At 40.7% G+C, this 22,548-nt stretch overlaps 1 protein-coding gene across 1 annotated transcript; it reads right to left on the bottom strand.

The window, feature by feature from the left end:
- Positions 1 to 839: 839 nt before the first annotated feature.
- On the bottom strand, positions 840 to 22,212 carry xpnpep2 (X-prolyl aminopeptidase (aminopeptidase P) 2, membrane-bound). The gene is made up of 21 exons (XM_010867705.5): positions 21,983 to 22,212; positions 21,352 to 21,413; positions 17,135 to 17,245; positions 16,990 to 17,053; positions 14,240 to 14,344; positions 13,535 to 13,621; positions 12,798 to 12,941; positions 12,341 to 12,442; positions 12,177 to 12,258; positions 11,810 to 12,011; positions 11,391 to 11,480; positions 8,846 to 8,955; positions 8,690 to 8,767; positions 8,512 to 8,583; positions 8,041 to 8,101; positions 7,726 to 7,795; positions 5,936 to 6,040; positions 5,658 to 5,717; positions 5,363 to 5,439; positions 5,044 to 5,133; positions 840 to 1,616 (listed from the first exon to the last, which is right to left on the bottom strand). Exons 1-21 carry the CDS (start codon positions 22,029 to 22,031, stop codon positions 1,416 to 1,418), a joined length of 2,022 nt encoding a protein of 673 aa, XP_010866007.1. The 5' UTR covers positions 22,032 to 22,212; the 3' UTR covers positions 840 to 1,415.
- Positions 22,213 to 22,548: the final 336 nt, after the last annotated feature.

Raw genomic sequence — 22,548 nt, 5'->3', positions numbered from 1 at the left:
TCATTTAATTTGAATATAAAAATTTATAAAGTAGGGCCATTTGTTAAAGTACAGCCATGTGTAAAAACATTGTTGAACATTTACAGTATAACAGAGTGATATATGAGGAAAAAGAATGGAAGGCTGATTTTTCGATAGAGGATATTCCATACGTTGCATTTCAGAGAGCAAATATTTGAGCATAAAAAAACATAATAGAGAGGCAAATAAAGATGATTAAAGCGGCAAGCTGTTTTGGGCAGGGTTAAGCAGTAAGAAAACATTGGCCTTATTGGACCACTTTTATGTTTAGAAACATTTATGCAGCATATGTCCACAGATGTACCAAATGCTGCATTGATGATTTTTTCCAATGATGCCACAATGTGGCAAAAATTGAACCATAGTTAATAAATTAGCTAGGAATCATAACCCTGATGTGTGCCAAATGTAATCTCACTGTGTCACACATCAATTTAGGTCATGTGGCCATTATGGCACCACTGTGTGGCAAAACTGAATGTGCTTGCATATATTACATCTCAATTATGTATTGAGCATTAATTTTAACCAATATTATAATACGATTACTGAGTCATTTTGTCATGCACTCAACATGTTTAAATATGGCACCTTGACTGTTTCAGACAGCTTTTGGTTTGTTGTATGTCATTTATGGCACTATATGTTCCCCACCAACTTAAAGGGGTGATTTTGACCATATAGGGCAGGGGTGTCAAACCGGTTCCACGGAGGGCCGAGTGTCTGCAGGTCTTTGGGTTTTCCTTTAAATTGGTTCCCAGGTCAGACCTGAACAACCAGGTGGGGGTAGAAATTAACCAATTAGTGAACTAATTAATCAATCAGGTACAAGGTGAGAGTGAAAACCTGCAGACACTCGGCCCTCCGTGGAACCGGTTTGACACCTGTGATATAGGGGTAAGTAGGGATGTGTCAAAATACAAATAGCTAAGGTCATGCATGAGCACCGAGTCTAAGAACAAAATGTATGTTTATCAATGGTTATCTCTTATGGTTGTGCGCAAAACAGTCTCAGGATCCAGTGATATATAACCCATTTCCTATTTGTACAACAATTCTGAATCCCATCCATAAGTACACATTTAGGATAGTTTCTACGCAATATTGATAAATAAGGACCCGGTATCATTCAACTCCAGTCCTGGAGGGCAGAAACAATTCTAGTTTTCTTATCATAACACCTTGGTTCATAATCAGGGACTAATTTAGATCTTTGACACCAAATGAGTTCAATTATCTACCTGGTAGAACAAACAAAACCAAATAGTTTTAGCCCTCCAGGGCTGGAGTACAACAGACTGGCAGATACCATTAATAATATTGGATCTTAAGCAGGAGTGAAATAAGATTAAGGAATGAAAGGAAGGCGAAGAGGAATGGGTGACGCAGGCTCTTTAGATGAAGTCGTGGATGAGGGCAGTGGCCAGGGCAGTGAAGGTCAGGCTGAAAGACGACATGGCAGCTGAGGCGGTGGACCTCTGGAGGGGCTCTGTGTTTCTCAGCATCCACTCCTTCTCCTCAGTCAGACCCTGCCTGTCCAGCTCAGGCACCAGGAGCCTCCGGATGGTCTGGTAGTATAAATCCAGCCACTGCAGCTAAAACGGAAGAAAGAGAGGGAGAAGTGAGCACTTGGGTCGGAGAGACTTTGGTCAGTCGGACATCTGTTAGCATCAAGGCAATGGAACAGACCCAAGTCAGTTGTGACACACAGGCAGCTTAGCAATAAAAGCACCTGACCTGTATACGAAAGGAGACTAGATCGAATGGTGTGAGTTTCACTATTACTCATTAGCTAACTGTATTCAAACTGCTAAATCCTCAGTATATGAACACGGTTATAATTGAAGGCCAATAACAGAAACAAATAAACTCATTTCTATTTTGTGTGATCAGTGATCATGGATTTTGAAATGACTTGAGTGAATTAAACATCATTAATTATTGTGTGCTGAAGTAACAAAGTTCAGCAATAGTCACCTTCTTATCCGATTGTCCAATTTTAAAATAATATGTATCTGTTTTCTAGTTTATTGTCCCTCATGGGACGAAAGGGGGACATTGTGGATTTTGTTTTCTAATGAACATTTATTTCAGTACTTATTTCACCCCTGATTAGTCCTTCAGAGTTTGTGTTATTCTGTTTACCTAATGCACTACCAATGACAATAGCCATGTCTTCCATGGTCAATGTCTTTCCCTTCTCTGTATCCAGGCACACTGTAATAAATGGAATGTTGGCTGAGCAAGGCTCCATGTCTCCATCTATGTGTGGTCGACTAGGCCTTGGGCCTGTCAGAAACCACTAGAAGAAGTCTCCCTTTTGGAGGAACGTCTTAATAGTAGCAGTGGGGCTCCTGCTTCTTGTTTTATAGAGGGGAACAGGACTCTATTCCTTATGGGGAGAGCTGAGTTAGCAAAACCACCAATAGTAACATGCCCCAGCTGTCGTATGTGAGCTTTCACCAAGTTGGCAGGGCAACTGACATTTTATGATTACCTGTGTCTCCTGGATCTATGTCTGTATGCAACCTAGCATTCTCTAGGCTACATCAAACTCAGACTTTAGCAATGTAAAATCAGAACAACCGTCATGACACTACTCTGTGTTGGTCTCTGTACCTGTTCTCTTTTGTCCTGATATTTCCTGTATATATTATTAAACCTGAAATAATGAACTGTTATGCTAACGACTGAAGAGTTTTTAATTGATAAATGGCTAACTCTTTTCCATCTTCCACAATTACAATAGTCAAGATAAAAGATACAAGGCTAGGGGACCATGGGGCCGACGTTCCTGAAGCATGTTGCACAGCTGAGAGATGAATGGAAACAAATAGATCTGGTTTAGCCTGTTGTCACAATTATGTTATGAACCTTCTCAGCAGCCATTGGGAATAGAAACTTCATAGAGAATTCTCTGCAAAAGTTTGGCCTTAGGAGAGTTTACACAATCATTCAGGTTCCTTATTTTCCATTTCTTGTAAATGTTATTTGCTGATATTAGGGCTATCAAAGTTAACTCGTAAATGTTTTTGTCGCAGTTAACACATTTCTTGTTGAGCCATTCATAATTAGCACATGAAATTAGCTGTCAGGATCGTGGTACCAGCATGCACCTGTTGTTTATCAATAACTTTATTTACGGTAGACTTGTCCTGAGGATTTATATATTATTTTTCAAAATAGCTTTGGACAGTGGGCATATTCATGTTTTCTTGTTACAAGTTTTTTGTGTTTACTTGTCACTAGTTTATTGTGTTTATTCGTCACTACTTTATGAATTCTGCCAAACAACTGGAAGTTGCTTGGCAGTATGTAATGTTTATGTTATATTTTTGCTAATTTTAGCTAAGCATTAATGTCATTGCCAGTTGCATTCACACCAAAACATATTCTAATAGTGGAATTAACGATACCCCTGATTCATGTCTGTAGATAAACATTTCTTGCCCCCTTGACTATCTTATTCCATTGCCTATTCAAGAAGCCTACCTTATGCACTTGGTTGAATTGGGAAATGATTTAATAAACACAGTAGTATCTGGTTGTGACTAACTATCCATCAGGAAAGCGACTGTTTTGGACCATAACTTGAAATGCTTTGGTGTGATTCAGTGTTGGATCCAACTCCTGCACACCCTGCAGCTCTCCAGATAAAAGGGCTGTTTTGTTTTTTATACAGCAGCCTTGTGTAGCATTTGACTGCAGAAGATTATTCTATTAATCGCAATTCATTATTTTAATCAGTTTTTCGCTCTTTTCCAGAGTGACTTACAGTTAATGCATACATTTTAGCAAAGCTAGGTGGTCATCCATAAAACCCAGCAGTAGTAAGTACATTTTACTCAATGATAGCTGTACTAATAGTCACCACTGGATTGAAGTAGAAAAAATTAAAAGTACATTAGGTCACAAAAGGGTGTGGGGTGTGTAGCTATTTTAGTTCATCTTTAAAAGTGTCATGCCAAAGTAACATCCAGATGGTGACCATAAACAAGTTGTTAAATCCCTTGCCAAACAAAATAAACATTTATTTTACAAGTTTTAACTGGTGCCATGTGTGGTTTCTGCCAGCTAGAGAGCTTAGTGCTAATCATCAGGATGACTGAATTAATTAAATGACAGAAATGCAGTCGTCTCTCTTCTCCACTCTCACCTGCGTGATATAAGTCGTCAATATATAAGCACCAGGATTGTCCACGTAAGACTATTCTGTTAGGTTGTGACTCCAGCTGTCAACTTATGTTTATATTTAACTAGCTAATCTATAACAGGCCACGTTATTTGTAAGTGCTGGCTTTGTTCTTTTGAGACAAACAGAATGTCATATCACTGCTACTAGGAATTCATTTGTTTTCTCAAGAAGACTGTGCATATCTTAAAAAAAATATGGGGGATTTTCAGAGGAAACCCACACTCATAACCATGAGGTAAACACCACAACCTGTCAGTCTCAAATCAAATGCATATTTAGAGTATGCTGTCCTATTAGAAGTCACAGACAATTGAAACTTGTAGATAGAAACTTGTAGATTTTACCAATCATGAGGGCTATGCAACGCGGTCATCATTATTACCTAATACCTCGCAGAGATTATACACACCCACACAAACACACACACACACACACAACAATTCCTGACACTTTGCAGTGGTAATAAATATGTAATAAATTAACAATAGCCAATGTAAATAAACAATAACTGATGTACACAAAGCATATTGTGATGGTAATTCTATCGATAGGGACATTTTAAAACATGCAACTATACAGTATGATGGACATATTGAACATTTTATGTAGACATTTTCTATTTAGTAGACACTTATCCACAATGATTTAGAGCGGCAGGGATGAATGCCTTGCTCAGGGGAACAACATGATGTTGTAACAGGCCCATTGATTTGAGCCTACAACCAGCTACAATCAACAGAAAATACTGTTTTGGATAGTTTATTTTTTATATCTGGCACCACAGTAAGTAGGTTTTGTGACAGTGTATTCAAGTTAGGTGTCCTTACCTGTTGTGGGCTCATGAGAGAGGTATCGATCAACTTCTTGTCATACGGAACTAATGACACAGTCTCAAAGGTCAGGTAATTATGGCCGTACTGTAGGGGATAAATACAACAGTCAGTCACAATATTACCCTCAATGCATCACGGATTTCACAACATCTTCAGACATTAACATTTCACATCTGACAATAGGCAGTAATTTTATGAACAGCGAGTAAATTCTTAAGCTTTTGATAAGGAATGCTGCCAATGTTCAAGGCTTATCTGGTATCTGATATTTTCAGTAATCCAGTGAAAGGTTTCAGCTGTGTAATTTATGTACCTTTGTGGGAGCCGGAACAGTAACAACGACATCTTCAATCCTGATCCCAAAGTCATTTTCCTTGTAATATCCTGGTTCTAGAAGAAATACAGTGCATCTGCTCATAAAATAAAGGTCTCCATCCCAAGATTTCAATTCAAGACAAAATGGCAGCTAAAAAAAAAAACCTAATGGCTGCCCAATTTCAATTGAAGATAAGTAAGCAGGCATTATATATTTTATGAACATTATATTTGCACAGGATTGCTATTTTCACACTATAACAAGCATGAATATATTGATTTTGTAGTCTTGCCTATAGAGGTGAACATGCCTTCCCGGAATGGAATGTTGTTGCCCTGAAAACCGACAGGCCCTATGAAGGTGAACAGAGAATGTTTTTAACTGAACAGCCGTAACCACAAAATTTTCAGCTACATACCTTCCCTTTTCAGGGATTGAATGATTTTTTGCATAAAAAAAAAAAAGCTAACTACAGTATTATATTTTTTTTCATGTCACTGGACATTAACTACCATCAAATGTTACTGAAGACAAAAATAAAATAAATTGTGTTGAGTCAGGAAATCGTACACTCATGGACACCAAAGTAGTTTCCCACGCCATGACCAGTTCCGTGGCCGTAGTTCAATCCCACTTCCCACAATGCCCGGCGCCCCAACATCTCCATGTTTATACCTGTTGATAAACACACGTGTTTACATGACCATGTGTCAAACATCCTTTGAGCCTTTACAAACACTTGTTTACATACTTCAAGCATGTACTTTTCCCTCCTCTGTTGAAGTAATCACTGATTTAACACAACCAGACATGTGATGGTTAAAGTAAAAGATCCACACATACAGTACACAGTAGATCAAATATGAGTAATTTTCATTCGGACTATATTGTTGCATCAAATGTACGACTGAAACGGATTTAGTAAATGCAAAGAAAATATCATGTTTTATATGTGTCAAAGTGAAATGCAATTCTAAACTTTTTTTTTAACAATTCAATTGAAATGAATAAGTACTATATAGTTGATGCAAATGTTTTCCCCACCCAGCGGGCTTACAATAAATTAGTGTAGGAGTCATGTTTGGCTGAACAAATAAATAACAAAAAGTGTCATAAAAAAGGGCTTTTTTTGATTGATGGGTACCAAAAAGAAACGAGATATTGAGTATCTCTTAGAGGATTGTCAAGTAAAAATGATGCTGTGGATAATGTATTGAACAACAGAGACATCAAATATTGAGTCTAAGCTGAAGAGCGACGGAAACTGCTCTTCGATCTCACCATGATACAAATGGGGATTTTGAAAACACCACAGGATTCAGTTCTTGTGACAGTAGGAAACTGAGAGTGCATATATTTTCATACTGGCCCCTCACTGAATACTACAGTATTTTCCAAACATAGTTTTGATAACATCCGGCATGCATTCTTTAACCTCCCCACACTCCTTAATGCCAACAAAACAAAATGTATGCTCTTTACTCAAAGCCTCAGCTGACCACCCTGTAACATCTATAGCCTGAACGGGTAAGAGTTTAAGTATCAACACCTACAAATATCATGTTTTAAGGGTGTTCTGTCCACCTGATGAATTACTATGCCACCCACATTCAAGTTAAATTCAGAATTGTTTCTTGTTCTGCAAAAACACATTCTGTAGCCACACTGCCAATTGTACTGTTGTAAAAATGATCATCCTGACAAACCTTGAATATGGCAATGTTTTCTGTAGGATTGGTGCTTAAACACTCACTGTGAACATTACGCTCTGGTTTACTGGCCCTTCCTGTATACAAAATGTCAGACTACTGAAACTGGTACAAAATAATTTAAACCTTGAGGCAAATTCTGGAAAGAATAATGTAAAAATATATGAAGAGAAGGAGAGAGAGACAAAGAGAGAGAGAGAGAGAGAGAGAGAGAGAGGGAATGTGGGGGGTGGTCATTGCTGCAAAAATACTTTTCTAACATTGCTCTGACTATACTACTATGTTAAATTACATTGTTTCATTTTGCAATAATATTTCTAAAACACTGTTTATTACTACTTTCACATATTTCAACATAATTTGTGAAGAATCACACATCCGTTTTAATGATACTTCGTAATGCAACAAAATTTGAAAATGTCACACATGGTTAGGTGGGATCTGTGTCCTCAAAGGAAATATATTTAATCACACATGGCCTCAAACAGATTCAAATTGGTGTACTTTGAAATGAGATGAAAAATAAGAGCCCTCTTGTGGTTTTGGAAAATACCACATTGTTCTTTTACATATCCATCAGATGTAGACCTTTGAATGTGACCTGAATAAATGTCTCCGCTTCTGTGCATTTGAACATTGCATGGCACTCACCTCTTGTCCCTGAGGGGAAGATGGTTCGAGAGATCTCAATATTTCCCATGAGCACACGAGTGAAGGCCTCCTATGGTGTGGGAAATAGATCGACATTGACCAGAGAACGGGTTTGACATTTTAGGTATAGACATATGAAGTACCTACCCTGCAGACAAAAAGGAGTCGTTGGGACATCCCCAGAACACCAGGAGGTTGTGTCATGGTCCCCTGGACGTCCTCAAGACATCCCCTGTTTGCTAGGTATAGGCTACATAGAGATAAATAGAGCTACTTAGCTCCTGAGGACCATCTTAATAGAGTATATAGCCAAACCTTCTGCATGTCGGTCGGCGTCCCCCAATGAACCGTTCGTGTGATGTCAGTGGTCCCATCTCTATGGGTTAGAAATAGATTACTCACGGATGCCATTTTTAAGAAAAAACCTTGCGCCCATTAGAGTACGCTGCTCTAAAAAAAAGGTCTCTGCTAAATGACTAACAAGGAATGATAAATGTACGTTTCCAATCTAATGTATTAATAGAAATTAGGTGTTATATAAGCACCAAGGTACAGGACTGTGTAGTATATGGCAATTAGCACCACACACAACACAACTGAAAGGATAAAGCCCTTAAATGAGCTATCATGACCATAACCCACAAACCTTAAATCAACCGGTTAATGTAACTAAATCACACCAGTAAACAGAAATCTTTGGTCATACCCTTGCTCTCAGCCCCTCAGCATTCAGCAATGTAGAACCAACTATATTCTCAGCTGTAGTGAGAAAGCTTGTCTACTCACAGATACTGGCCACCGGAGTCCACCAGATACATCTCCTTAACAGTCAGCTTTCTGCTGGTTTCATTTGAAGGGCTGAAATACCATGTTTGTTGACGAGACAACAGGTTCTATCAGTAATGAGAGGCAGATAATGGCGGCCATATTAAAGAGACATCACAGAACAGGAAGTCAGAGTTACCTATAATGGGCGAGAGCTGCATTGGGGCCACTAGCAGATATGGTCTCAAAGCTTGGCCCTCGGTTCTCTTTCTGCTTGCTGCCGAGAGTCAAAGATTGTGTTAGCTGTTTGGGTGTGTTTGTTTTTTCCAGTGTGTGTGTGTGTATTCTCCCTCACCTGCGACACTCATTGACAAATTTTGCTGCGGTCATCTCCGTCTCTTTCCCCTCTGGTACAACTTTCTCCAGCCACATTAGTAGTTGGATGACTGCCACCGCATCCCTCATCTACAGAGAGCAGAAGAAGACAATCAGACAGCAAAAGATATTAGTCCCATTACATCAGTAGGACATCATACCATCTCATCTTCATCCGCTTATCCGTACAGGGTCGCGGGGGCAGCAGCTCCAGCAGGGGACCCCAAACTTCCCTTTCCCGAGCCACATTTGTTAGCTCTGACTGGGGGATCCCGAGGCATTCCCAGGCAAGTGTCAAAATATAATCTCTCTACCTAGTCCTGGGCCTACCCCGAGGTCTCCTCCCAGCACCTCCCTAGGGAGACATCCTGGGGGCATCCTTACCAGATACCCAACCACCTCAACTGGCTCCGACGCAAAGGAGCAGCGGCTCTACTCCGAGTTCCTCACGGATGGCTGAGCTTCTCACCCTATCCCTAAGGGAGAAGCCAGCCACCCTTCTGAGAAAACACATTTCAGCCGCTTGTACTCGCGATCTTGTTCTTTCGGTCATGACCCAGCCATCATGACCATAGGTGAGGGTAGGAAGGAAAATTGACCGGTATATCGAGAGCTTTGCCTTCCGGCTCAGCTCTCTTTTCGTCACAACGGTGCGGTAAAGCGAATGCAATACCGCCCCTGCTGCTCCGATTCTCCGGCCAATCTCCCGCTCCATTGTACCCTCACTCGCGAACAAGACCCCGAGATACTTGAACTCCTTTACTTGGGGTAACGCCTCATTCCCTACCCGGAGGAGGCACTCCATCGGTTTCCTGCTGAGAACCATGGCCTCAGATTTAGAGGTGCTAATCCTCATCCCAACCGCTTCGCACTCGGCTGCAAACCGGTCCAGTGAGTGCTAAAGGTCAAAGACCGTTGATGCCATCAGTACCACATCATCTGCAAAAAGCAGCGATGAGATTCCCAGCCCACCGAACTGCAACCCCTCCCCACCCCGACTACACCTTGATATCCTGTCCATAAAAGTTACAAACAGGATTGGTGACAAAGCGCAGCCCTGGCGGAGGCCAACCCCCACCTGGAACGAGTCCGATTTACTACCGAGAACCCGGTATCATACCAATTCCTCCCAATCCAAATGGTGTAAATATGTTTTATAATGAATATTCTGTCATTCACTTTCTCTGTATATGGAAATTGACAAGAGCAACTGAATACCCCCCAAAGATCCACCTGCACTCGTGCCTGTAACTTTCCTTTAACATTGGTTGACCAGTAAAAAGAAAATTATAAAAGAGCAAACCTACAATGCTTGTTTTTTTATTCACTTCAAAGTAAATAATCTGCCTAGAATTTTTTCAGCCATTTTTTCTTTGTTACGTTTCAGCATTCTAGGCTTGTGGTTTGGTATTTCATTGTTAATGTCCATGTGCTAAACCATTCTTGCTACTTGCCAGTATTATTATTCATTCTTAAACTGCATGCTAACAGATTGAAAGATTAGTATATGTTTTACTTCTTTGGCCAATATGTGATTGATTAAAGGGACAACAATCCAAGTCTGTTACCAGAAAAAAAACGACATTCTGTCACCATCTGACAACAACGTGATTACACAGCCAATCAGGTGCTGGCATTGCTTTACAAGACAATAAGTTAAAGGGGAAATGTAGGTACGTTATAACTGCGAAGAGGATGCACTTTTTCTGGTTAAGTGTTGTGAAATACAAGCATTTAATTATTACTGTAGATAAATAATGGACACTTTCATTTTAAAATGCAAAAATTCTACATATTCTACATTTGTATCAACCGCCTTTAACTAGGACAGCTGATACACAATCAGTTCCATGTAATCTTATTCATTATGATATAAAAGGAAAAAGGGATCTGAAATCAGAACTTGCATACTTGATCCATCTGAGGCATGATCTCAGATAAGTTTTTCCTCATAATGGTTTAGGTTGGGATATGAGTTTGAGGTTAGGGTGTGTAAACTGATACTAGACCAAATTCAAAAAACAACTTCCCTAGAAATGTCACAAACGCTTACTTCTAATATATTTGTTTCATAGTGGAACAGGAGATCCTTGATATCTAATTATGGAACATAGCAAATGTGAATGCCATGACAACCGCCTGCGATGTCTTACTGCCAAGCTCAGATCTTTATATTTGATTTAGAATGACATTATCTGTCGCCATGGCGACAGGAATGAAGGTATTTATCATAAAACGCCCGCTCATGAAAGCAGGCTTTGGCGATGATTGAAAACCAAAAGCGTAGATCGTAGTAGGGTACTGCAAGCACGTTCACAAACCCATGTAATATTGCCTCCAATATAACAGGACCAATAAGGAATGGCTTGTCAATATCAAATGTTAAGACACTGCATCTGAATGCTCTCAGGCTTAACCATTAGAGTCACTGGCGTCTCCTGTGAGACTTTATGGCTTTATAAGAGCACAACTCAACAATGAAAGGGAATATAAAACAGACTGGACTGTGTGTGTGTTTCACATACATGAGCTTCTCTCAGGATGCGCTGCTCCGTTTTGTCCTTTACTGCTTTACTGGTCAAAACCGGAGAGTAGTCACTGGTCAGTGACTTTTCCTAAAGTATTGTTGAAGAGAGAGATTATTTTATCACAGTCCATCTGTAGCGATGCACAGAAACTGTGACACAACATATTTTTATTCCATGTTAACGGTTTACAGCGATTACCAGTAGTTTTAACTATCGGCAGTTTTTCATTCTCAATCCACTCCTTAAACCCCTTAACCCTACAACATATTTTTCACCTTGCCGTCTTTGGGATTCGATCCAGCAACCTTTCACATAGTGGCCAGTTAACAAACCCTGGGCTATCTGCCTCCCACTGAGGCCCCATTTCCAGTCAACAAGGGGTTCTTCCCTAGATGATACCCTGCCCGTGTCCTCACCTCTGGGGCGATGAGCTCGTACAGGGCATAATTGGTGTACTCCGTCCCAATCCACACCTTTACACCTGGTCTGGTCAAGTAATCACTCAGCATTTTCCGTACTTGGTTATATTCTATCAGCTGAACACAGTTGGCCTGGAAACAACTGCCGTTCAGGTAATCTTTAATTTCCTTTGTCACTCTGTCTTTGTGTACGAATAACCTGAGAGGGATAGACAGGCAAGTCAGTCAGACAGACAGGCAAGTCTGACCAAAACTCATGAACCAGGTGCACAAGGACCTGGCACGTTTGACCATTCTCATTCAATCTTTTATGGTTCAGGGAGTGGGGGTGGGGGGGCAACAACAACGACGACTTTGGACTCACCAGATCTCATCCAAGGTCAGCAGCGTGTAGGAGTAGAAGAAAGGGTTGTAGGGGATATCGTTCCCACGCAGGTTGAACAACCCTGAAACAGAGAGTGGGAATAGATGACGTTTGCCGAGTAAACCCGAATGGGACGTTTCCGGGATTCGGGGGGTGGTTCTTACAGGCGGTCTCGTCCAGAGCGGAAAGAAGGACCGCCGTGGGCTTGTAAGGATTGTCCCTCATCTGACTCCGTATGTGTTCCACTTTCATCTGCCAGGTCCTCCCTATCAGCCAGTGTTGATGGCGCCAGAAAAAACACAAACACAACGGGTTACAGCCATCATTTTACGATCCCTCCATTAAAACACCAGCTAATGATGATGACAGAAGACCAAAAAGGTACAACTTTCAAGACAAACAAGGACCGTCTGGGATTATTATTGGAGAAAAACAAACAGAGAGTCTAATTAAGACAAGCATACTTCTTGGCCCACTTCCACAGAGTAATAACCTGCCTTGATCACCAGCCATAAACAATGCAATGGAACCTTTATGATTCTGTGTGTTGTCGCTCTGTGCCGTTTGCAGATATCTATCAAGGCATCAGCCCGGAGATAAGAGCTGAACATACACACACACCTATGATTCTGTCTGGGAGACGGATGAGCACATCGGAGGGAACGGGGGGACGGTCTTTCCACACTGTGTCCACCAGGTTGTCAGGGAGGGACTTCAGGACCATATTGGCTGGTGCAAGGTTGCGGCTGTAGGCCTCATATGTTTCTGTGTGGAAGAACAAGGAAACCATCACAGAACACCACGCAGATATACCATACACAACCGTTGCGTATAATTAAAAATACAGTATGCTTTAAGACGCTTTAGATGAGAGCGTTCGCTGGTATATGAATGATCGCTAGGGTTTATTTAAGCTGCACCGACCAGTGCCGACAAGGAACGACTAAGTACAAATAATTTTTGTGCGCTCAAAACCCAAATAACATTTGAGAAATAATACTTGTTGTGTTGAAAATAACGAGGTGGCCAAACATTTTCAAATAATAGATTGCTCCTTCCCCTGGCCTAGTGAACATATGGAAATATGCAAAATTCAACGCCCGTTGAAAAATTAACGGAAGCCTCTCGTTGTCCCCGTTACCAGAATTACTTCAGTCGTTAGCAGCTCTTTGTCAAATCCACAATCACCTACATCTGTTGTGACCTGGGTAATATGTGGGGATAACATCAATATAGGCAGTACATATTAAGTGGCCCGTCGCTACTGTGGAGCAAAATGTATGTCTGATTTAATACTAATGGGCAGAGTGCCGTAGTCTGTCAAGGGTGATGAAGCTACGGTATATTGGCGGCTTTACCGATAGAGAAGAGGAAGGGGTCAAAGGCTATGCCGTCAGAGTCCGCCACCTCCTGAATCAGCCAGGCAGTTATACTGCTAATGGACACTGTGGAGTAGGAGCAACAATAGGACAGATCAGATATTAGTTCAACACATGTTAAAGATTGAGGTTATAACATGACGAACGCGTTACCACAAGTGTTAGAACTGTATTGAAGTTGCTATGAATGCCCTTTAAAAACGTATACAAAATGAAATTAGATTTACTTATAAACATTAATGTTCAGCTAACAAAGAAGCCATAATGAATTCAAACTACACTGTGGTAAAAGCAACAGTCATCTTCTTCATCAAGATGCTACATACTGTTCAGATTAAACTAACTAGTGTTTACCATTCTGGTGCTTTTACAATATTATCATAGTTCTTCCATATTTACATGCTTGGAAACATTGTCTCAAGAGTCATTTGTACAAATAAAGTATCATATGTTCAACACACCCTTTAAATAATGTTTACCAACTTGTAAATGTGTTTGTTTAAGGTTAGCTCTTTCATTATAATAAAATGATTATACATCAGCTTGTCTCCATGCCACTTTTAAATGTGTGTGTGCTCTCCATCCAATGTTCAGGTGTAGGTAGACATTTGAAAGGAGAGGCTTACGACAGGGCCAAACAGTCTGCTTCCCTGGTCACTAATTAGCAACACAGTCGCTTCTCACCATCTCTCTTCAGCTCCCAATTGCAGTCCATTTGGCGTTCAGCCTGGACCCAGTAGCGACTGTCTGTCCACAGCACTGCCTTGTTCTGGGTCACCACAGCTGTGCCTGGGGAGGGAGAGGGGCATTAAGATTGGTTCTGTCCAAATAATGTGTGGTTGCAGTTGTGTTGGAGTTATGCATTCTTATAGGCTACATAATGCGTTCTTATAGTTTACATATGACAAGGGCATCACATGAAGGACGGTAACAATAAATCCAAAATGAAAAAAAAGCCATTTTCATGTCACAATCAAAAATTCAATCAAAACCGTTTCCATTTTCTCTTTTTAATACAGAGGTTGACCTCTCTATTTATTTCCTGTCAGACACACTGAGACATGGGAATATTTCCCATGAAAAAAGGTTAATGGTCAATAGAGTCCCTGCAGTATGTTATGCTTTACATGTGTATCAGTTTAAGTCCTTTTTACTACCGGTATCCAATGTCATGGTTAATGTTTGCTTCCATTCTAGACCAGGCACACACTGATTATGTATCTTTGACACTTTGTGATTCTGTAGCAGCTGATGTAGTTTTGTAGAAGTCTCTTGTGCTTAGTGTTTGGAGAACATTTGCTCTGATTGTCTGATAAATCTATATGCCGTCACCAAAAAGCCCCAGTAGACAGTTTCTCTGCTTCTGCATTAGAGCCTCCCTGCAGCAACTTCTACAGTGAGGTTCAAAAGTATTTGAACAGTAACACATTTTAATTAAATTTTACTCCGTATTTCAGCACTTGAGATTTAAAATGATATAATGACTATGGGGTTAATGTTCAGACTGTCAGCTCTAATTAAGTTCTATATCTTATCAATTTCAGATTAAACATTAAGAAACGACAGCATGTTTTGTGCTTTGTCGCCCGATTTTAGGATGCCAAAAATAATTGGACAGATTAGCGTTGTGGACAATCTAATTGTCATGTTATGTTGTTGGTCATATATCCCAAATGTCTGCCTGAAGTCCGCATCCAGTAGATATCATCCGACAGATTGTAACTTTCCTTGTGATCCTCTGCCAGGCCTGTGCTGCAGGCATCTTCAGTTCCTGTTTGTTTCAAGGCTTTTTTGTCTTCAGTCTTGTCTTCATCATGTCAAAGGCATGCACAATTGGATTCAGATCTTATTACATACTCGGCCAGTAAAGAACATTCTGCATTTTGGCCTTAAATGCTCCTTGGTTGCTATGGCAGTCTGTTTGTCATAGCTCTGCTGCATGACAGAGCTTGACACTTGCAATGTCAAGGTTGTGGGTTTGAATCCCTTGGGGGATGAGTGGAAAAACGTAGCCAGTCCTGAATAAATATTGCTCCAGATTATATATGCATTGATCAATTGAGTTCCCAGCCAGTGACACAGTCAAGACAAACGTTATGGAAGTGCAACATATAGAATGTAATGCAATGTTTCAATTTAATTTTATGGGACAAATGGACTCTTATAGAACAGATCCCTGATCAACACAATCTTGCATAGCCTGAAAATTGGAATGTGGCATGTCATTCTCCCCAAACTCTCCAAACTGAAGGGGCTATGTCAAAAGCTAAAGTCAAATTATGTTACATACTTGCATTCAACTGACAACAAAGCAAATGTAATCTTTTATCCTTTCTAACCTGTGGGGGTTGTTTTGTAGCTTGGTTCCAATCTGACCAAGCTAGAGTATAGTCACATCAGTATACATCAAAGGCCCCTATATTCCACATATAACAAACAGCAGAAATTCACCTAAAAAGCATTTTTCTAGAGCAGTAATGACTGGTGATTACAGGCTATTGTTAAATGTATATGCTGCTGTAGCTGACTAGCCGGCCATGTGCATAATTCTCTTTCAACAATATGATATGGGACTGAATACATTCAAGTAGCAGATCAACCTGGGAAGAGGAATAATATTGTAGGTCACACCGTTCAGTATACATTTTGCCGGCACATGTTAATTTTAACTGCTTATTTTGCTTGGAGATTTGGGACTCTAGGGCTAGCTAATGGGATCATGCTGTAAGTTACAGCAACAAGTATAATATTTCCCAGGGCATATTTATTAGATTAAATGTTATTATTTTACTTGAAGATGTGGGAGGCTAAAAGGGTAGCTAGTTTTTTATGTGTTTAACCAAATGTTCCCTTTCTGCTCTGCTCTAGCCTCTTGTGAATGGGAGTGGGACAGCTGAGGGTTCATGTTAGCAAAAGGCAAACATACATCTGCACCCCAGCACAGACATGTTTCAAAGCACGTGAGATACATGGAAACTGCAATCAGACTGCAGTACCATCAGGGAGTTTCTAATCTAAAATCTGACCATCTGGCAGATTCCAAAAATGGTCTCAGGGGAGACATTCGAACGGTACTTGGAATGTTTCATTCACCTGACAGAGATCTAGAACAGAAAAGGATTTCATCACATATTCAGGTCACTGCATAAGTCAGGGAGTACATCAATCTTCCTGTGGACATTCACTGAGTCGTCTCTCCTCAGTGGCCTAGTGAGGGGGCAGGAAGCTGACGGATGTGAGAAGGAGAATCAGCGAAAAAGAGGAGACGGGATAAGAGGACATAGTGGCATGAGAGTGGGACTATGAGATAGGAGATGACGAGCGGAAGGTTTTGTCGGGGGGGGGGGGTTCAGGAGAAGAGGACAAAGAGGAAATGTGAAATGAAGGCTCAGGAAGAGAAAACAAAGGGGGATGTAGGGCAGGGAAGGACCCACCTGCAGAGCCCGTGAAGCCTGTCATGAAGGCCATCCGTGCGTCACGTTGGGCGATGTACTCACTCTGTTGGAAAGACAGGCCGTTTCAGTGTCACATACACACCCGGACACATGCAGACATTCGTACAGCACACACTGCCCCTACCAGGTGAGCGTCCGTCCCTGGGATGATGTACGCTGAGACGTTGAGGGAACTCATCGTTTCCCTCAGGGCCCGCAGCCGCTGAGTGGTGTTGACCGCCGTGGGCGGAAGGTACTGGGACAAACAGAAGACAAGAGAGTATCACAGACGGGCCTTAATGGGACTGGGGAGAGGGGAAAAGTAATAGTTTTTCTGTGTGCTTTTGCTAAAGGACACACACATCATGTTTTGCACAATACAGCCTCTGTTCTTTGGACCAAGCAAGGCCTGACTACTTTAGTCTATATTGCTCGTAGATCCACACGGAAGACAGGTAATGTAATCTAGAGTATATTGTAGTTCTCCAACTTTTGGTGTAAAATACTGTGCAAAAGTCTTAAGGCACCTTTTAGGGTGGTAAATGTCTATTTGTATAAAATATTGATATACACGCTATATTGTGACAGACAAGGTTGTTGCAAAAATACAGTGCTGATGGAGTGGGCTACTAAGTACTGTAACTTGTGAATAGTTGGGGGTTTGAAATGTGTTAGTGTTTGCTTTATGTTGGTGCTGCTCCTTTTCTGGTTCAGTGGAAGAGGACACTGTTTGTGGTGTCTGACCTCTGACCGGGAGAGGAAGTAGGCCATCTTTTTAAAGAGGGGACGTTTTTGCTGAGCAAATGGTGGTGGTGGTGGTGGTGGTGAAAAAGGTGTGTGTTTGAAAGTCTGGCGGGTTTTGCAATGTTTAGTGTGAGTTTGAAAATTCTAAAATTAGAAAAATGTTGAATATCTGTAGGGAACAAAATGCAAATGAAGCTGAATGGCCACGGGCTCAACGATGAAAATGAAGTTAACATAAACTCAGAATACTAGTGGTCATTAACTGTCGTTAACATCTTGTTACAATATTAATATACAGTGAGGATCGGAAATAATTGGACACTGACACACATTTTGTTATTTTGGCTGTTTACCAAAATATATTCAAGTTACAGTTAAATAATGAATATGGGCTCAAAGTGCAGTCTCTCAGCTTTAATTTGAGGGAATTCCCTCTTTTTCAAGGGACCAAAAGTAATTGGACAGTTCACTCAAAGGCAGTTTGATGGACAGGTGTGGACTATTCTTTGTTATTTCTTCATGAATTAAGCAGGTAAAAGTTTGGGAGTTGATTCCAGGTGCGGCATTTGCATTTGGAAACTGTTGCTGTGCAGAGGCATCGCTAGGATCTCAATACATTTGGGGCTTAGCCCAACCCCCCGACAAATCAACAGTTTGGTACTTTTTGAGAACAAAAGAACACACTGGTGAGCTCTGCAACACAAAAAGGCCTGGACATCCACGGAAGACAACAGTCTTGGATGATCGTAGGATCCTTTCCATGATAAAGAAAAACCCCTTCACAACATCCAGCCAAGTGAAAAACACTCTCCGGGAGGTAGGCATAACATTATCCAAGTCTAGCGTGAAGAGAAGACTCCACGAGAGCAAATACATAGAGTTCACCACAAGTTGCAAACCATTCATAAGCCTCAAGAACAGAAAGGCCAGAATACACTTTGCCAAAAAACATCAAAAAATGCCAGCACAGTTTTGCAACAGAATTCTTTGGGCAGATGTACCTAAGATCAACATTTACCAGAATGATGGGAAGAAAAAAGTATGGAGAAGGCTTGGAATGGCTCATGATCCGAAGCATACCACATCATCTGTAAAACATGGTGGAGGCAGTGTGATGGCATGGGCATACATGGCTTCCAATGGTACTGGGTCATAAGTGTTTATTGATGTTGTGACAGAAGACAGAAGCAGTCGGATTAATTCAGAAGTGTATAGGGATATATTTTCTGCCCAGATTCAGCCAAATTCAGCGTTTTGATTGGACAGCGCTTGATTGGAGTTGATTGGACAGTGCTTCACTTTACAGATGGACAATGACCCAAAACATACTGCTAAAGCATCCCAGGAGTTTTTTAAGGCTAATAAATTGAATATTCTGCAAGTCAGAGTCAATCACCTGATCTCAATCCGATCGAGCAAGCATTTCACTTGCTGAAGACAAACCTAAGGCAGAAAGACCCACAAACAAACAACAACTGAAGACAGCTGCATTAAAGGCCTGGCAAAGAATCATAAAGGAGGAAACCCGACGTTTGGTGATCTCCATGCTTTCCAGAGTTCAAGCTGTCATTGCCTGAAAAGATTGTCATTGCCTAAAAGATTGTGTTCATTTGTCCAATTACATTTGAGCCCCTGAAATAATGGGACTGGGCATGGAAATTACAATTCCATACAATATTTTTGTTCAACCCCTTGAATTGAAGCTAAAAGTCAGGACTTCAATCGCATCTTGGTTCTTTCATTTGAAATCCATTGTGGTGGTGTACAGAGACAAAATTACAAAAAATTTCTCTGTGCCCAAATATTTCCGGATCAAACTCTATATAAAATATATAATACATGGGTCAAATGTTTGGACACACCAACTCATTCTTGTTGTTGCTATTTTTTAGATTTGGTTGAATAATAGTAAAGACATCAAAACTATAAAATATGACATATTACCTCAAGCTTGTTGAGAGTTTACCTGTCATCAGGGTAAAGGGGGACTACTTTGTAGAATCTACAGCAAAATATAAATGTATTTTGAGTTGTTAAAAACTTTTGATTACTCCATCTGTGTTATTTCATAGTTTTGATGTCTTCACTATTATTCTACAATGTGGAAAATAGGAAAATATAAAGAAATATCCTGAATGAGTAGGTATGTATAAACCTTTGACTGGTACTGTACAAACAGGAGTACCCCAGTGCCAAAAACAATAGGGTGATATACACAACCCACTTCCTCTTATTGCCTTTATATTTCACAGGATTGCAAAGTATTTTTTTGCCGCAATTGTTTCCAATTTATTTCAAACCAACATAACCATTGTGACCTGGATCCAGTTACTAAAGTCTGGTGAGGTAATGGTAGACTTGTCCAATCATCACAAATCTGGTATATTTTTTCAATTGTATATATATTAACATGTTAATATGTGAAGACCAATCACCATCAGGCCAAATCTGTGATGTTATTTTGAGTACAAAACTGATTGCTGCAATCAAGACTTCCTCCATGGCACCTGTTGTCAATAAAACCTAATCTTGCTCTGAAAATCAATCATCCAACTCTTTTTTCATCTATTGACTGAGAAGGGCCTCTTTCTTAACCAACATGATAGACAGTCACAAAGGGTAGATTTATCAAGATAAGGTTGGATAGAACTTGAAGGTTTCCTGGAATCCCGACTTAAGCCAAACAATATTCAAAAGCAGCGATCGTGTATTTAGTACTGTACTAAAATATGAGCACAAAGTGTACAGTCAAGAGTTTCTCCCAGGTTTCATGAGGTGAACACAAAATGTCCCTATGCAAACAAAGTTAATTTCCCTCACATTTCGGGCATACATTGGTATCCCTGTTAGTGAGCATTTCTCTTTTGCCAAGATAATCCATTCCCTGACATTTGGCCAAAGATTATCAGATGTCACGTTTACATTTTAGTTCAGAGTACATTCATACGTGTCTATTCTAGGGTGTGTACCATGACGTGTGCCTTGTGACAACTGATCATATGACAATGATCAGTTGTGCCTTGTTACAATGAACGAAAGAAGAAATGACAGGAGGGACCTGATCCTAAATCAAAAATCCTTTATAAACATAGCCCCTGTAACGAGGACGCGCATGGAGGACGCGCGCCACCCCTCCCGACATGGTGTTCGGCGCGCGTCATCGCCGGCCTTCTAGCCACGCCGCTCCTCCTCCCACGGCACTGTCCTGTCTTGTTATTGCACACACCTGGTGTCCATTCCCTCATTAGATCGCTTATATAAGTTCCTGTGTTTCTGGCTGTCTTTGTGTGGTATTGTTCTATGTGCGGTGTACGTTTGTATTTGAGCTGTCTGCACGCTTGTTTTGCGCCTGTGCGCCTGAGAGTTACGCGTGCTTTTGTTAATATATCTATTGCTATTTGAAACTACCTCCCTGCGTTGGCTCCTTATTTCACGCACCTACACCGGTTACAGACCCAGACTAGCTAGTTACAGTAATGTGGGGAAAGAGAAGGGTTGTTCGACATCCTGAAATTCACTGACATGAGATGAATCACCATTTACTTTGTGTCTCCAGGAGGGAAACAGTTTACAAGGAGATATGGTGCATGATGGCATCATGATGTCTACATCACTTACCGGTGGCATTGCAGAGCAGTTCCTTTCAGACCCATCATCAGCATGAACGACGTTCCAGCTTTCTAAAATGGGAAAACATTTTAATTACAGCAGGAAGACACTTTTAGAAAGTGACAGTGATTCAGCTGTGCATGCCCATTCATAGATCAAAGGTGAACATTGTTTTTGTTCAGTCACTGATTTCATCACCCTTTACAGCGAGTGACTCAATCTGTACCAGAGAAAATCTTTGCAACTTCCACCAGGAACAAATGAGAATAAAATGCAGTTATGTGTGGAGGAAGGATAAACCAGCCAGGAACAAATATTTGTAATAATATCTCTTGTAAAATTACGGTACAACTCACATAGCTTTCTCAACCATGATAGAATCAATCAAATGATCCACTATGAGACAAGCATAATGTACACATTGATATGCGCATCATTATCATGAGATAATGATGCGCATATCTCAGGCAAGTTCAATGTAAAGATTTTACAATGAAGAAACCAACAGGCATGACACAAACAGCAGATGGCAATTAATATTGAACCCTTTAGCAGCCAATGAGCCCTCACTCAAAAATGCCTTCTACGTATTCACACTGACACATCAAACATCACATGAAGTTAAAAACAAAACTTTTACCTGCAAGTGCCAGAAGAGCGCCAACCAGAAGCCAGTTCAAACAGAGCATCTTGACGTAAACCGTCCACCACGACGGAATCTGCTGAGTGAGTGATGGCTACACCACAGCTCCTGTGTGAATGTACAGATATGCGAGACAGGTGTGTGTCAGTTGTCAGTGTCTATCTCTCACTATCTCTCTCTCTCCAAGACAGCATGCACTGTCCTCTCTGTCCTCCAGTGATAGTGATCAACTACCACAGCTTCAGGGGTGGAACTTTGGCTTTGCTCCATGCCATAAAAAGCTGTGTGTCATGTTGCTGCTGCCGCTCAGCTGCACTGCTATTTGCCATCCTCCCTCAGCAGTCCGAAGACTGGCGAGGCATATAAAAAACTATTTCCCTTCAGGCTTTCTTGTTATTTATATTTTCTGCCTCGAAATAATGGAATTAATTGAATGACTGGATATAATAATTTATTTAATTTCTCTTAAAATCTATTTGTCACTGCAGTTACCTACAATAATTCAGCCCTGTATCAAGAACAGGGCGCCTATATTTCAGCCTCTAACAGACCCAGGTGTTTTA

The sequence above is a fragment of the Esox lucius genome, chromosome 4 (assembly GCF_011004845.1).
Source record: "Esox lucius isolate fEsoLuc1 chromosome 4, fEsoLuc1.pri, whole genome shotgun sequence".
NCBI classification, from domain to species: Eukaryota; Metazoa; Chordata; class Actinopteri; order Esociformes; family Esocidae; genus Esox; species Esox lucius.
This window is presented reverse-complemented; position numbering and strand designations above follow the sequence as displayed.

Excerpts from the sequence above, each read along its gene's own strand:
- xpnpep2 (XM_010867705.5), bottom strand. The coding sequence starts at position 22,031 with ATGCTCTGTTTGAACTGGCTTCTGGTTGGCGCTCTTCTGGCACTTGCA. Across the intron at positions 21,414-21,982 it reads CGCTCTTCTGGCACTTGCAG|AAAGCTGGAACGTCGTTCAT; the intron begins GTAAAAGTTTTG and ends TTCCCATTTTAG. Across the intron at positions 5,718-5,935 it reads CTACTTTGGTGTCCATGAGT|GGCCTGTCGGTTTTCAGGGC; the intron begins GTACGATTTCCT and ends TCACCTTCATAG.